Below are 16,344 nucleotides of genomic sequence, written 5' to 3' on the forward strand. Positions count from 1 at the left end.
CGCTTTCAGCCCTATTTCGCTTCAAAATTGCCCGGTTAAAGCACTCGCCAAGCTTCTCACAAACCGCCTCAAACCTGTTATCGCACTGCTCGTCCACCCTGATCAAACAGGTTTCCTTTCGGGTAGGATAATCTCGGAAAACTTTCTATACGCCGCAGATGTTCTCAAAGTTTGTGCCAGAACCAAAGTGCCCACACTTGTGATTAAGCTCGATTTCTCAAAAGCTTTCGACTCAGTTAACTGGCCCTCTCTCCTCTCCATTCTCAGGGTCAGAGGCTTCTCGGAAAAATGGATTCTCCGGATTGACACCCTGCTCCAATCTGGAAAAACCGCAACGAACGTCGATGGAAAATCGATGGCGCGAATAAATTTCCCAATCTTTCACAGGACAAACTCAGCAACTCCCAGTCCAATATCCAGTCTACACCAAATAACAGACGAAAGAAACACAGGCTTACGATCAGGTAGATGCAAACCGGCGAGAACTACACGTACGTCTTCAAGTAGAAGAAGCGCATGGGCGATTCTACTAGAATCGGTAGTAAATTAGAGGGCGCGCCGTCTAATATCCTTGCCAAGAAACACAAGCCCTAGATGGGATTCTTGATTGAAGCGTGCCGCCGGAACCTGGCGGATTATCCTCATTTTGTAATTAACATAAAAAAACTAGGACGTCGATAACTGCCACACGTGTGGCAGGAAAGGAGATGCACCACACGTCTTTAATGCAAATAGATTGCCACGTCATGGCATGCATGCATGCGAGAATCTTTTCGGATTTTCAGTTTTTAAAATGTTTTATCTCTTAAATGAAAAATCCGATTGAAGATCTGTTTTCACCATTAAATCCCTCGCGACGAGATCTTCAAAACTAGATCTCATATCGATATATTTCGGCGAATTTTTTTTTGTTAAAAGTTGCCATGTCTATTGCACATGAATTGCCATGATATTTACACTGAAGTTGCCATGATATGTTTCAACTATTTTCTTTTACATTTAAAAGTAAATTTTAACATATTATAAAACGGAGAATTAAGAAACTAGACTTGCAATGCACCATAAACTAAAATTGCCATGATACATGCACTTAAAATTGCCATGGCTCAATAAAAAAAGTATTTTCATGGTCAAAGTACTAGAATTGCATCATCAAAAAACTAAAATTGCCATGATCTACAAACTAAAATTGCCACATGGCAACTTTAATTTAAGCACTATGGCAACTATAGTGTAAACATCATGGCAACTTCTGGGCAAAAAAAAAAATTCATTGAAACATACCAACATGGGGTCTAGTTTGAAGATCCCGTCGAGACGGATTTAATGGTGAAAACGGATTTTTAGTTCGCTTTTTTATTTAGGAGATAAAACATTTTTAAGCTGAAACCAAAAAAATTTCTGCTGATGTCATCTATTCATACGTGACAAAATAAGTGATGATGGAGGCGTGTGGGCGTTAGTTTTTCCGAAAAACTAACCTCCCCTAGATACACGGCCGGTTGGCCCTATTAATAGTGCACGCAGGCACTAGGTACAAACGACCTGGACTCCTTCCGAATACTAGTTGGACTCTGACCTGACCACAACCACGTACTACTACTGATCCAACCCTCTCTCTCCTATCTTATTTCATCACTAATTAACTAATTTTAAAATAAGGCACACTGATCACAAAAGACAAAACAAACTAGTACTACTCACTCCTTTGTGTCCTCACGTAGATGATTTTGCATGCATGGCGTTCTGCAACAAGCTGAACAGGAACATGTCCAATGAAAATATGTGCTGTTGTCTTCCCGCAATGTAGAAAGTTGTCTCTCAGTTCAACTCCTTGATTGCTGCAATGTACAACAGTAGCTTGCTTCTTTTTCCCATTGCGTCTGGCAGGAACTATATACTTCCCAATATTTCTCTGGTTCACCTTACTAACAATACTTTTAGCGACGACATTTGGGGTCACATCATCCTCTCTCTATTGAAAAGAAATCGTTCTCGGTTTCAACCTATACCTTGCAGAATTTTTCTTGAAGACCTCAACAGTACACGTTATATTCTTTTCATCTTTGGGAAGAATGGCATAGAACTCTCCCTTATGCATAAAAGCGTACTTGTTTGTTCATCCATGATGAAGAGCATTAACATCGTGCTGCCACGGACGCCCCAAAATAAGATGACAGACATGTAGTGGCATAACGTCGCATTCCACTTTGTCAACATAGCCATCAACAGAAAAAGGCACCTTCACCCTGTGTGGTACTTTCACTTTGCCTACATCATTTATCCACTTCATATAGTATGGTTTTGGATGCTCCCATGTTGGCAACGAAAGAGACTCCACCACATCCTTACTAATCATGTTGCTAGCACTGCCACCATCAATTATCAGTTTGCACACTTCTCCCTTGATGGTACATGCAGTTTGAAAAATACTCCGTCGTTGTCCTGGTTCAAAAATGACCTTGCCATCTCGCTGGACCTTGTGTGCTAGCAAACTCTCCATATCAGGATCATCTTGAGGATAACACAGTATGGTATTACCATGACCTCTTTCGATTCCATCCTCTAACTTAGGCGACTCATCTTCAGACTCTGAAATATATTCCGCATCAACAAGTAGAACCCTTCGTTGATTGGAACATTCATGCTTCATGTGTCCACGTCCTCCACACTTGTGGCAAATAATATTATGGTGATGCGATGACGTCGCACTAGACGAAACCTGAGAAACCTCCTTTGGCGTAGCCGCCACTTTGCTATGTTCAATGCTTCCCGACTTATAAGGAGTCGGTTTAGCACTAAACCCACCATCAATAGGAGAAAAACCACGTCGCCCACTGTTGTAAGTTGGACGAGTCTCTGAAGCTTGCTTCTCCAATACCCAACGTTCAGCATGCTCCGCTTGATGAAGCAACTCATGAATATCGTTATATTGCATTAAATCAACACGGTCACGAATCTTTTCTTCTAATCCCTCAAAGAAACGTACCATGGTCGCCTCCGCAGACTCACGCACAGCTGTACGGATCATCAAAACTTGCATCTCTTTTTAGTACTCATCAACTGATTTTTGTACCTTGCACTAGACGACGCAGTCTACTATGAAGCTGGCGAGTGTAATAAGCAGGCACAAAACGTTCCCTCATGATTCGCTTCATGTCAGCCCATGTCGTTGGTCGCTCATGAGTACGGTTTTTATTATCCCACCATACAAGAGCATACTCTGTAAATTCCATTGATGCAACACGAACCTTCTTCTCTTCAGAGTAGTTGTGACCATCAAAAATCTGATTTACGCGTATCTCCCACTCCAAATATTTCTCCGGGTCAGCACAACGTCCCGAGAATTCAGGTATGGTTATCTTGATTCGACCCAAACCATCATCCTCGTGGGCACCATTGCCGCCATAGTCACGGCGCCGCCCAGCATGGCGGTGAGCCCCAGCATCATGCCGTGGTCGGTGAGGTAAGCCTCCACGGGTATCGGAATCCTCAGAAAAATCACCATCATCGTCGTTGTCGCGGTCACGACGTCGTCGTGGTGAGCGGGACTGTCGGGGTGCCACATCTCCCGCCTGAAGGCGCTGAACTGCTGCGGTGAGCCGATTAAGACTCGCAGTCACCACCTGTAGACTATCAATGCGCTGTCGGTCGCTGGCAGTCAAACGCTCGTTCAACCTGTCCTCGACGCCAACAATATTTGCAGACAACTCCTCAACCTTTGTCCCAAGCTTCTTGTTCGCTCCCTTGATCGACATCAGATGGATACGTAAATCATCGCTTATATTCAAATCCTCCGGAAGTTCATCGCCCTCCTCATGATTAGATTTCTCATGCTGCGAGTTCACCATCTTTCAAACAATTGAATCAAATAGCCGAGAAAAAAATGTACCATGATCAACCTTGCTCTGAATACCACTTGATGCGAACGTCGACAGAAAATCGATGGCGCGAATAAATTTCCCAATCTTTCACAGTACAAACTCAGCAACTTCCAGTCCAATATCCAGTCTACACCAAATAACAGGCGAAAGAAACACAGGCTTACGATCAGGTAGATGCAAACCGGCGAGAACTACACGTACGTCTTCAGGTAGAAGAAGCACATGAGCGATTCTACTAGAATCGGCAGTAAATTAGAGGACGCGCCGTCTAATCTCCTTGCCAAGAAACACAAGCCCTAGATGGGATTCTTGATTGAAGCGTGCCGCCGGAACCTGGCGGATTATCCTCTGTTTGTAATTAACACAAAAAACTAAGGGTCTGTCTAGGACACATCTAGATGTGACATAGTTATGTCACATCATCTAAGCTGATGTCCACTCTGTTTGTGGTCTATTTTTTTATCCTAGTTTTTTTATTTTTTGTTGCTACATTATATACTTGTAGAAGCTTAGGTGTGACATCCTTAAAAAATATCTAGATGTGAATTAGACAAACGGAAAAACTAACCTCCCCTCGATACACGGCCGGTTGGCCCTATTATTGCACGCAGGCACTAGGTACAAACGACCTGGACTCCTTCCGAATACTAGTTGGACTCGACCTGACCACAACCACGTACTACTACTAATCCAACCCTCTCTCTCCTATCTTATTTCATCACTAATTAACTAATTTTAAAATAAGGCACACTGATCACAAAAGACAAAACAAACTAGTACTACTCCTTTGTGTCCTCACGTAGATGATTTTGCATGCATGGCGTTCTGAATCGTGGCTCCACGTCGTCTGGTGCCACAAGCTGAACAGGAACATGTCCAATGAAAATATGTGCTATTGTTTTCCCGCAGTGTAGAAAGTTGTCTCTCGGTTCAACTCCTTGATTGCTGCAATGTACAACAGTAGCTTGTTTCTTTTTCCCATTACTTCCCAGTATTTCTTTGGTTCACCTTACTAACAATACTTTTAGCGACGACATTTGGGGTCACATCAGCAATCCTTCTAAATGGCTCTCCAGGACCTTGGATCCAATGTAAAAATGGCTTACGACAGGGCGACCCTCTCTCCCCCTTTTTATTCATCATCGTTGCGGACGTTCTCCAACGAATGATTATTGATGCTTGTGATAACCACCTCATTGCTCACCCTGTCACAACCTCCATGCCCAGCCCCGTTCTGCAATACGCAGATGACACGTTAATTATTATCAAAGCTGAAACGGATGCAGTAGCTCACCTTAAACACATCCTTGATGACTTCTCGCTTGCCACTAGCCTCTCGATCAATTTCCAAAAAACCACGGTAGTCCCCATTAATGTCGACTCTGACCTTGCCTCTCAAATGGCAAACACGCTCGGCGCCGAAATTGCGGCCTTCCCCCAAAAATACCGCGGCCTCCCCCTCTCCCCCCATAAACTCCAATCGACAGCTTTTCAGCCAATTATAGACCAATGTGATATCTACCTAGCCGGATGGCGTGCTTTCCTGCTGTCTCGAGGAGGTCGTCTTGTCCTTCTCTCAGCCGTCCTGGATAGTCTGCCGACCTACTTTATGATGTGTTTCTCCCTGCCCGTCAGTGTCCTCGAGGAGATAGACAAGCGTAGGAGGATTTTTTCTGGTTTAACGACGACTCCTTCTCTGGGGCTAAGTGTCTGGTTGCGTGGGACTGAGTTTGTATGCCAAAGCTTGCGGGTGGTCTTGGGGTCAAAAACTTGCGAGCACAATTTTTTTGCCTTATGTTGAAATTTGCATTCAAATTCTTGCATTCCCCTCTTTTTCCTTGGAAGGATTGGCTCCTCAACCATTCTCCAATGCATATAGGTCTTGGCAAAAATGCCTCCTTCCTTGGTCGTGCCATTTTTAGACACCTCAGTTCTCTTCGTGAGATATCATGTGTGACCATTGGGAACGGTTTATCCACTTTCTTCTGGTTAGATCATTGGGTCTCCCAGAACCTTTGTGCATTGCTTTCCCGGCGTTGTTTTCACACCATACAAAGCCAAATGCATTCGTAGCCACTATATCGATGGATGGGATTGATCTGGGCTTGCGTAGCTGGCTAACCTTAACAGCTTCCAATGAACTTGCTTCCTTGAGATTACTGTTGCAAGATGTCAGTCTGTTGAGTGCCCCCGACGCTAGGACCCTACTTAATGGCGCCGCCTTCACCACCAAGGGCGCCTACGACGCGATGGCTTCTCAACTGGCTGACCCTACTCTTGCTCGTATCTGGGACTCGTGTGTCCCCAGCAGAGTGAGGGTGTTTGGCTGGCTTTTCTACCTCGACCGGCTCAACACACGGGCAAACTTGCACTGAAAGTCCATCATCGACTCTGCCGCTTGCCCCCGATGCGCTGTTGCGTCCGAAGACCAGGCACACCTCTTCTTCCACTGTCTGGCAACTCGTGCCATTTGGGATGCCATTGGTCTACACCCTTGCTCTGCCCCCTTTGCACATCTTTGGGTCTCCCATGGGCACCCGGGTCTCCCTGAGTCAGTGTGGCCTCTCATTCTTCTTCTTATCATTTGGAAAATTTGGGACGCTCGTAATGCTAAAACTTTTAGGGATCTAGATGTCTCACCCCATGATGTTACTAGGGGCATCATCGCGGATCTCACATTGTGGTCTCATCGCCTTAAGAAGGTGGAGGACAAAGTTCACGCCGGCCTGTGGCGGGACTATTTTACCTCTCGCCTTGTCTAAGTTTGTAACAAAATACTTTTGAAATATATTCAGGTGGGGAGTCCCCCCCCCCCCCCCCCGGTGACAGTTTCAAAAAAAAAAAACCTTGGTGGCTGCTGCAACCACCACTAGAGATGCCTTGGGGAGAGCAAACTTGAACTCTGCCCAAGGTCGATCTCGGTCCACCCGATGTAACCAGGCCCAGCGAGCCTGCATAGCGACATTGAGCCACCTGAGGCGCGGTATTCCCAGGCCTCCTGCCCAACGTGGCATGCACACCTCCTCCCAAGCCACAGAGCAGTGCCCTCCATTAGCTTGAGCTTTACCGCACCACAAAAACCCTCTGATTATCTTGTTCATGGCCGCTATCGTCTTCATGGGTAAGTCCAGAGCAATCATCGCATGTAGAGGGATCGAGCAGAGAACCAAGAGGACCAAAATGAGTCTGCCACTTTTAGGTAGGGTCGCTGCCTTCCAGGTGGGCAGGCGAGTAGCCAGCTCCTCCACCAATCCGCTTAGTTGTGCCGGGGGAGGCCGAGATATTTGCATGGGAAGGATCCAATGCTGCATCCCAGGATACCCTCCACGCGCCCCACCTCTTCCTCCGAGCATCGTATTGGCATGGCTGAGGTATTCTGCATATTAACCCGAAGGCCGGACGCCATGCCATACATCTCCAAGATCCTTGCTGTGGTTGTTAGCTCGAGGTCCACCGGTTTGATAAAAATGATCACATCATCTGCGAAGATCGACATTCGGTGCTCAAGTCCCGTGCGCGCCAAGACGTTTGGTCTTGACTTCGCGTAACAGGCTAACCTCAGCTATTGAAAGTGAACTTGTTTATATTAACACTTTGTTGCGGCATGTCTCTCTTTCAGGTCACTCTGATCGTAGGACCCTGGTCAACGGTGAACAATTCACTAATGGGAATACTTACAAGGTGCTCAAACACGCGACTTTCCTCGCCTTAATCTCCATCGACGGGTCTGTGGATCGTCTCCTCTTCGCCTTTCGCTCTGGTGACCGATGGTGGAGAGGGCCTAGTCTCTACTCCTAATGTCTCAGTTGGTAGTCCGCATTCCGGGGTTTATTTTCGTCCCACCTAATACGGTCTTTTTTGGTACTTCTTTGGTACTTGCTCCCACCTCCCGCTCAGCCGCAAAAAAACCGAAGAAAACCCCGCGATCGAGTCCCGCAGACGCCCAACCTCCCTCCATCATTTTTTTTCTCTGCCCTCGTTCGCCCGCCGCCTCCCTTCGTCCCTTCGCCGCCACCCCTCGATCTATTCGCGACGCGAACGCCGCCGCCTGGCAGATCCCAGGCGCTAGCCGCGGATCCCTTTGCCGGCTCCGAGGGGTCGTGGAGGCGCCGCCGTCAAGGAAAAAGGAGGCGCCGCCGCCATCGTTGTGGACCTCCGGGTGGCCATCGGGACACCTCTGCTGAGGTACGCCTTCGCCTTCGCACGCTGCCGACCTCCCAGAGGAGACGCCGCCGCCATCGACCTCCAAGAGGAGACGCCGCCACCACCTGCGCTAAACCCTAGGCATCAACCACCGTGCTCCCGTCGTCTGGTTCCTCCTGCGTTCGCCACCATGCGATCGACTTCCTCCCTCAGGTTCATCTCCCCTCTTTTCTCTGTTTGGTTCAAGACGGAGAGAATCAGATCTGAGACGGAGAGAATCAGATCAGGATAGAGAGACGGAGATGAGGATTGAGGCCATGGGATCCCTTTGTGACTGCAACTTATACATGAGTTCAGTTTAGATCCCTTTGCTAGAAAAAAGAACGCTGCATACAGCAATGATCTTATCTAGATTAATGGTTCTCTGATTATTCTTTTGATTCTGAGTCATCAATGTGTTTTTATTGTAGGTTCTTGTACGGAATATACCACCAGACCCCGATGAATCAGTTAGCAAGCTTGTGGAACATTTCTTCCTTGTCAATCATCCTGATCATTATCTGAAACATCAGGTAATCACTAAATTTTGGAACATCTCCCATTTGAAGAATCATCTGCAAATTCAAATGTAAGGAAGTGTGCAGTGCAAGCAATTATCAGGGTAAATCTATTTCTCAATTATGTATTTTTACCACTTCATCAGGAGTGTAAACTGATACTATTTCCAACTACAAAGTGTTGGCTCCCCAGGAAGAAGGAAAGGTCAGTCCAGACATGACATTTAACTCTAATAATGGAGGTACGTAGTGCCTACTGCTCCCTTGTCCCTTGCTACCGTCTGGGGATGCTCGGCTCGCCAGCGATGGGGATGTTCGGCTCGCAGTCCCTGCTCTCATTTTCCTCCAGCCTCTGGTAACCCTCCTCCTCACCCGCCTCGCCGAAGCGGGATTCACAGGTTAGTTTAGTTTGGAGGGATTTCCTGTGGTTGTGCGTGAATCCAGTGTTCACTGGGCTTGTATGTTTCATCCCTAATATGCTAGCTCCTGCCTAAACACGCATTAGAGAATCTCATGTATGTAAGAGAAGATACACAAATGTGGTTTTCCAGGGAGCATCAGGTACATCTTATGTGGGGATGAACCATCAGCTAAAGGGAGTGATAGGAAAATATTTTGTTGAATGCAATGGGAAGGCGAAAAACGACACGCCTTGGCGAAGCAACTCTAAGATTCGGTAAGGCTAATCAAGTCTGCAATCAAATCCAAGAGCAGGGGCATAGAAAAACGTTAAAATACTTTTTAGCTATTGATTGAAGTGACTGGTAATTAGTAGCAGGAGCAACAGTTGTAGTAAGAACCTATCTAGGCATATTTTCTCTCTTTCCTATCACATGGCACATTGAATAACTTTATAGTACAAATACATTCACATATGTTATTTTAAATTATCATGTCATGGAGGTTCTCGTTATTTCGAATCTTTGGTTGGAACCTTCATTTTGTGTTATTAAATGCACATGGTATTCAGTTATCTCCATTATGGTGAGAAGACTTTGATCTTGATATATCAGATTTAAGCCTCTTACACCATAGGAGGTCCTCCTTTTGGTGATATTCACTCATATGTCATTTTAAATTATCATGTCATGGAGGTGCTGGGTATTTTGAATCTTTGGTTGGAACCTTCATTTTGCGTTAAATTCACATGGTATTCAGTTATCTCCATTATTGCCAGTAGCAACGCACAAGCACTTTCTATTAAATGCACATGCTATTTTCTTTTGTATCATGTCATTTTGTGGTCATTAACAATCAGATGGATGAAACTGATCTTGTTTTGTGCATCATGGATTTTCCTCAACTGAATGAGTAGAAACATAAGTGTGTAATGTAGTAGCCCCTCTATTCCATTGTTATAAATATTATAGTTTTTCAATCTGCTGACCTGATCGTAACAGCTGTTTAAAAGGAAGTGATCACATCACTATTTAGATTTTACTTTTTTTTTGTATGCTTAAACATAAGATTAGTTTGTCCCCTTTCTTTTTACCCTTCATGCTAACATAATAAATACATATTTGAACTGAATTGGTTGTATTACATATGCCACGAAGGATGTCGCCGCTTGAAGCTCGATTTCCATCAGCCCCTCTTTTAATTCACTTGCATTGTTTCAGCTTTGCATTGTACTTCTTTGACGAATTACCTCATCCAATCGGCTTTAATTCGGAGCGTCAGTCTTACTAATTATCATTGCCTTAACTTTCCATATGAACCTCTTACAGGAAACAAGAACTCCTATTTGTCTGTAGTACTGCCCATGAGACTCAACCTTGTTTTACCTTAATTATCATGGTGTGCCTTTTTTTATAATAGCTCACCATTTTGTTAGTGGCAATAAAATGCATCTTTAGGCACACCTATAGCGCACATGTGATGATGTACAGATGAAAGAAAGATCTTAGAAGCTGAGAAGCCGAGAGCTGGAGGAACAAGGAGAAGCTAAAAGGACAGAAGAAGTCAGAGCATGTGGAGCTGTTGGGCAAGCAGAGTTCTATCTGGGTATTTAGGTAGCTGAGGATAAAAGGGAAAAGGAAAATGTTGACGATATAGTTACTCAATGCTGAGAATGTTGCATGCATACTTTGTTGCCTATATATCATTGGCTTTGTATTGATCCAGGCAAGAACAAATCAGACGGAACAAGTTTGCTACGGGTGGGTGTGCATCAAGCTGCTTCGTTGCCGGCGGCGAGTAATCTCACACATGTTTATGGCGCATATGTACCAGAAAATTCAAATGGTACTGCCCGATGCGCCTTTCATACGAAACAGTTTATGCTTATGGGTGTTCATCTTTGTTTCTGTATACAGCTTACGGCTTTTTTGTTGATCCCTTCCCTGTAGGTTCTGATCATACGTCCGAGGGGAATCAGGTAGGGCTTGATGCGCCTTTCATACGAAATGTTGATGAGAATTACCCAAGTAGTCCAGGTATGAGGCTGTGCGGATATAGTAATCATAATTTCCAGTGGCATCGGCATGTTCTAATAAATAAGATGGGAAGTTCAGAATAATGTAACATCGGCATGTTCTAATGAATAAAATAAGAGAAGGTTGGGGGCTTAGTAATTACATAGTCAGAAAAGAGGGACTGTGGTGGATTAGAAGATATTTATATGTAGCTGCAAGCATATGTATTTGGATTGTCGGCTGAACAATGTTTCAGCTGAAGATCTCTGAAATTATAACCATCAGTTCCTAATAGCTTACAGCTGGTGTGATGAGCCACACAACCGCTTGTTGTGATGTACACTTGCCTCATCGAAGCACATATATTATAAATTAACTGAAATATAGTACCTTCAAATCCAATGTGTAGTAAATGTACTATGGTATGTGCAGCAACATCTTTTAGTTCATCAAATAGAACCTAGGTTCATATTAGGCTAGCCACATATTATTTGAGCACACCAGTAACTTAACAGCATGTCCAACATCTTGAATTGTTAAGCGATGAGTGTTTATGTGATAGCATGTCAGGTTAATAAAATCAGGTAGCAACCACAACCCAACATCCTAAAAACGAGGTTACACGATTACCATTTGAATAGTAGCATTTTGGAGAAAGCACTAATATGCACTTAAATTATGCACAGATGCATGTCAGGTTGTTCGCTTGGTCTGCGCCAACGAGCATCTCCTACAAGTCATCATCTCTCTCTTTGTCGGCTCCATGTTGTAGCCTGCTAGGAGTCCTACCTTGCCATGGAGCATGTCCTTTGTCATGGGTCGTACTGAGGTGAGTGCTGGTGTGGGATTTGATGTGTTAGTAGATTGGGACGTCGGCTTCTTGGTGTGGTTTGATGAGACGGTGGTGATATGGTCTGGAAGGGGGCATGTGTGAGGCGAGAGAGAATAACGGGCAGAGTCATTCATATATAATACTAAAATCCTACCCTTCATAAATTAGATTTTTCGACGATAAGTAAGTACCTAAGTCTATGTTATGTTTAAGTTAAAAGTAAAATGTCTATGTGGGCCATACATACACCGATTAATAAAGCAGCTAGTACTTAAATTGACCGTCAAGTCCTATGTGCCTTAGGGGTAAGTTTTAATCTCCACCATTGACTCACTTAAGGTGGGTATACTGAAGCAGACCCCTTATAATTATGAACGGTTTATAAAGTTGAAGGATGAAACTTGAACGAACACAATTCTGAGGTTTGTAAAGTGAAGCCAAAGACAAGTTCGAGGGGTAATATGGACTTCTCTCAAACTATATTATCAGAGGACAATGAGGGTCTTGAAGACAATGAAAGCGATGAGTTTCTGCTGGTTCTGTTTTGTTGTAGGCGAAGTTCTTAATTATAATTATCAATGTGTTTGTTTTTCTTAAGGACGCAGTGACATGCAAGGCGAGGGAAATTGAAGCCAAAACATGCAGGACGGCCAGGAGTGTGCCATTTTTTCTATGACAGGTTAGTGATTTTATCCTTTTTGTATTTTTTACATTGCTAGGTACAGTAGTTTATATGAAATGATTTGTTAATGGCAGGGGGTGGTTCTTCAATCTTCAGGGAATCAAGCGGTAGCATCAGATGCTGACATGCATGGAAGGTAGCAGTATATGTATTTGTAGCAAATCATCATCGCCCATAAATAAATCATCTCTTGCCCGCTTCCTCTGTCCGGTTGTCAACTCAAATTGCTTTGGTTCACAAGTTCGTTTCATCGTACATCTAGGTACACTAGAACTGAGAGACTACTTTCCTTGAAAGGCTTATGCGAGTAAACTGACAATAGTATTCATCCAAGATGCAGTTGTATATGTATCTTCATAGAGATGTAGATGCATAGATAGTTAAATAGTGCACATGTTCATTGACAGGGATGTAGATGTAGTATACAACCGAGGTTACATTGACAAGTTGGTCCATGATGCTCCCAGGAAAAAGAAAATATGATATATTGTTTCACACTATCATCCATAGTGAAACTTGTATTTAATATTTCTTTGTTTTGCAATGCTGAATATTTTGGGAACACACAGTAAGATGTAATCTACGGATTCACCAAATCAGCTTGAACATTGTTATCATGCTTCGTATGATTTGGTAATGATTTCAGAACATGGAATGGGGCAAATAAAGTTGAAACCATGTACTGTTCCTCACAAAAAAACAGTTACTGTCGAGAGGTTTCATACTGACATTATTTCTTACCAACTAATGGTGCATTACTCCTGCCATGATAACAGCAGCTAACTACTCCATGATTACAGCAGTAAACATTGATAAGAGTACAAGCATTGGAGGAGTACTCACCACATTCGAGGAAGTCGTCATCATGGTGGTGGTGGTCGAGGAAGTCGTAGGTGCTGGTGGCATCATCACGGAGCAGGCACCATCTTCTCCTCGACTTAAAATGTGGTACTCCATGTACTCCCACTTGTTAACTTTCTGAAATGCAGATCCACTCCAAGAATGTGCTCTGAAATGGAAGTAACATGGAGTATACTCTAAAAATCAGTATGGTTTGAGCCCACTAGATCAATCAAAGTTCTCCAGCATGATAAAAAGAATACTACAGCATGAGTATTACAGCAGAATCAGTTTGGTTTGAGCCAAGCAAGAGTACTAAAATCCTGACAAAAAGAATACTACAGCATGACAAACATGATTTCAGAGATGTTGATTTCAGTACTTACAACCCATTGATAAACATGATTTTCAGAAATGTTGATTTCAGTTAAACTACAACATTTACTCCAAGCAAATACTCTAAGAAACAATACAAGTACTCCTACAGTACTGAAAGTACTCCTGTAGTACAAATACTCTAGGGGGAATGTACTCCTACAGTACTGAAAGTGTACTCATGTGAGTACTGAATTTACTAAATTCAGAGGCATCAAAATGCTCACACCCAAGTTCAGTCATCTACACATGGAGTAGTGCAACCGAGTGGTCTTTACCATGCCCGAATCGGCGAGTGGTAGTGGCAGCAGCAGCCGCATTGTCCAGGAGCAGCAGCAGCCTTTCCAATCTACTCCCGCGGCAGAGAGCAGTTCTTGACCACAGTACATCTACATCCATATTCCATCCACATCAACAATCACAATCACAATCAGCTCCAGAATCTCTCCTTGCCTTTCCCCGAATCCTAGGCTCCAGAGATTGGAAAGGTGTGGGGAAAATTAAGGATGATAACCTTGCAGGTCAACCATGGGGAGCTCGACTTCGCGGCTGACCTGGGCGCAGGTGACGGGGCACTCGTAGCGGCGGAGGAGTACCAGCAGCGTCGGAGATGGCAGCGTCCAACACGGCGCTCCTCCTTGCAGGTCGATGGCGGCGAGGAGCGCTAGCATCCGTCGCCGCCTTCCTCGAGCAGGACAAGGCCGCCGTGCCCGCGCTTCTCACGCTCCTACTCGACCTCGCTAAAATATCCAACTTTGGCTCGACTGTGGCGCAGAGGATGCGGGCGAGAGGGAGAGGCGACGCAGACGAGAAGGCCCGGCGGCGACGCCTGAGGAGAAGGGCGGCGACGCGGTTGAGTCGCCGACGCGAGTGAGTGGGAGGTGCGTCGCCGCCGCGGGCTAGGGATTTGGTGGAGTGGGTGAGCGAGGGGAATGAGCGTGAAGAGGCGACTGAGTGAGTGGGTGAGTGAGTGAGCGAGGAGAAAAACTGGAAACCACAGAAATTTTGTAACGCAAGAAATGTACTACAAAACCTTCGACATTCAAAGTACCAGCATTTATTTTTGTTATCACTATATTTAAAATAATACTACTAATTTAGGAAATGCAGGGATGTGTCTGGCTATTATGTTTTTTTATGCTCTGGTGGAATGGTAAAGAATTAGTTCGTCCGGTTAACACCATGAGTATTTTGTGTTGCACATTTTAAGTCCTTCGACATGAAGCTCCGTTACACGTTGCTTGTGCAAGATGTGTATATAAGCTAACAAAGAAGTTTTTATCATACTTACTCAAATATCATGGGAATCAAGCTAAAAACAACATTCTTGATATTTTGCGGGAATTATTATTTTTTTGAACCTTGAAAACAACAGGAGTCTCCTACTGTTATATATTACTCAAAATAAAGTACTGGGTAATTACATGGCCAAGAAGCAAATAAAAAGAAAGCAACTATGATTTACAGAGATAGGTTTGGGATGAAGCTATCAAGAAAGGAGACCAATTTAGGATTAACTCTGAATTTGAGATTTACCAAGTCAGCTTTGAGTGCGCTTTTCCAATCATACAGGGATGCAGCAACCTTGTCAAAGTAGCATCTGTTCCTTTGTTTCCAAATGTTCCAGGCGTCCGGGACTTTGATTGCATTGAACAATGGGTGTGGCCATGAAGACTTCACTGCATCAAACATCTCCTGAAGCTCCAAGTTGGTATCCCATTGAATATTGATGGAGTTCCAATAGACCGCACTAAAGGTGCACTCAAAAAATGGGTGTTTGTTCGTTTTCAGTGGTGTGGTGTTGCACAAAAGACAGGAGTGACTCCAATATCAAAATGTCTCCGGTGGAGCATGTCCCTTATGTTGACTCTGTCCATCAACATCAGCCAGGTGAACACTTTAAGTTTCACGATACACTTTGTCTTCCAGATCATTGTGATGTATGCGGGTGGCTGCAGTTCTCTGAAGAAGAAGTTGGTGAATTTCTTGGGCCGAAACTGAACATCTCCCCAACAAGTAATCCATTCATCAGCCATCATTGGTTTCAAGTAGAGATCATTCATATGATTCTGCAGATATGTTAATTCATGTAGCGCCTCGATTGATAGAGTGAGGTAAAAGTTTTTAGAAGCTTGTGGTCTGTCTTGGAATTGCACTATAGAAATATCCTCCTCCCTTGTGGAAGTGAACATGTGTGGCAGCTTGTTGGAAAGGGGTTCGTCATCGATCGAAATATCTTTCCATAGAAGAATTGTGTCGCCAGCTCTAGGAATGCAAGTTGTAAACCCTCTGTATATGTCCATCATCGAGAACACATCGTTCTGTATATCTTTCCATAAAAGAATTGTGTGAAAATTTCTTAAGCGCAACAACTAGATATTAATTTATAATAGAATTTTAGTTGGATCATCGCTCTATATGTATACATCGTTAATTTATCATTTTTATCAATTTACATTGCAAGTGAATTGGACTACGATAAACACCCGATTGTGCCCGTGCTATCTTGTTTCTACATGTGAAATTTGACATGCATTATGTTTACATCATTTACAGCAAAATATTTTCGTGGCACGTGACAAGGCACCGACATTCCCATAATATCTTATTTCTACAT

At 44.0% G+C, this 16,344-nt stretch overlaps 2 protein-coding genes across 41 annotated transcripts; one reads left to right on the plus strand and one right to left on the minus strand.

The window, feature by feature from the left end:
• Window positions 1-1,384: 1,384 nt before the first annotated feature.
• Window positions 1,385-14,572, minus strand: LOC109770555 (uncharacterized). 10 transcript variants are annotated; one of them, XR_012189484.1, is made up of 4 exons: window positions 14,282-14,572; window positions 14,006-14,116; window positions 13,356-13,521; window positions 1,385-4,011 (listed from the first exon to the last, which is right to left on the minus strand). XR_012189484.1 is itself a non-coding variant. In XM_020329263.3 (3 exons), exons 1-3 carry the CDS (start codon window positions 14,396-14,398, stop codon window positions 13,483-13,485), a joined length of 267 nt encoding a protein of 88 aa, XP_020184852.1. In that variant the 5' UTR covers window positions 14,399-14,572; the 3' UTR covers window positions 13,109-13,482. The 10 variants fall into 10 exon arrangements, 2 of the variants coding, with proteins under 2 accessions (XP_020184852.1, XP_020184851.1); XR_012189481.1 differs by having other exon boundaries at window positions 14,242-14,529; XR_012189483.1 differs by lacking the exon at window positions 1,385-4,011 and adding an exon at window positions 4,758-5,118.
• LOC109770556 (uncharacterized) lies at window positions 5,141-16,136 on the plus strand. 31 transcript variants are annotated; one of them, XR_012189455.1, is made up of 11 exons: window positions 5,147-8,240; window positions 8,498-8,599; window positions 8,731-10,828; window positions 10,933-11,019; window positions 11,685-11,827; window positions 12,429-12,509; window positions 12,587-12,648; window positions 13,313-13,460; window positions 15,300-15,434; window positions 15,519-15,564; window positions 15,657-16,136. XR_012189455.1 is itself a non-coding variant. In XM_073504956.1 (8 exons), exons 2-6 carry the CDS (start codon window positions 10,554-10,556, stop codon window positions 12,436-12,438), a joined length of 345 nt encoding a protein of 114 aa, XP_073361057.1. In that variant the 5' UTR covers window positions 8,774-8,982; window positions 9,136-10,553; the 3' UTR covers window positions 12,439-12,509; window positions 12,587-12,648; window positions 13,313-13,515. The 31 variants fall into 31 exon arrangements, 1 of the variants encoding a protein (XP_073361057.1); XR_012189467.1 differs by having other exon boundaries at window positions 5,146-8,240; window positions 13,316-13,460; window positions 15,519-16,136; XR_012189472.1 differs by having other exon boundaries at window positions 5,146-8,240; window positions 13,316-13,460; window positions 15,355-15,434; window positions 15,519-16,136.
• The last annotated feature ends 208 nt before the right edge of the window (window positions 16,137-16,344 follow it).

Source organism: Aegilops tauschii, chromosome 7, assembly GCF_002575655.3.
Source record: "Aegilops tauschii subsp. strangulata cultivar AL8/78 chromosome 7, Aet v6.0, whole genome shotgun sequence".
Lineage (NCBI taxonomy): Eukaryota > Viridiplantae > Streptophyta > Magnoliopsida > Poales > Poaceae > Aegilops > Aegilops tauschii.

Coding starts and splice junctions, on each gene's coding strand:
- LOC109770556 (XM_073504956.1), top strand. CDS start 10,554: ATGTGGAGCTGTTGGGCAAGCAGAGTTCTATCTGGGTATTTAG. Junction 10,597..10,708: donor AGTTCTATCTGGGTATTTAG/GTAGCTGAGGAT, acceptor GTATTGATCCAG/GCAAGAACAAATCAGACGGA. Junction 10,962..11,684: donor ATACGTCCGAGGGGAATCAG/GTAGGGCTTGAT, acceptor AATTATGCACAG/ATGCATGTCAGGTTGTTCGC.
- LOC109770555 (XM_020329262.3), bottom strand. CDS start 14,398: ATGCTAGCGCTCCTCGCCGCCATCGACCTGCAAGGAGGAGCGCCGTGT. Junction 14,117..14,241: donor CCCCATGGTTGACCTGCAAG/GTTATCATCCTT, acceptor ATATGGATGTAG/ATGTACTGTGGTCAAGAACT. Junction 13,522..14,005: donor CACTCGCCGATTCGGGCATG/GTAAAGACCACT, acceptor CTTCCATTTCAG/AGCACATTCTTGGAGTGGAT.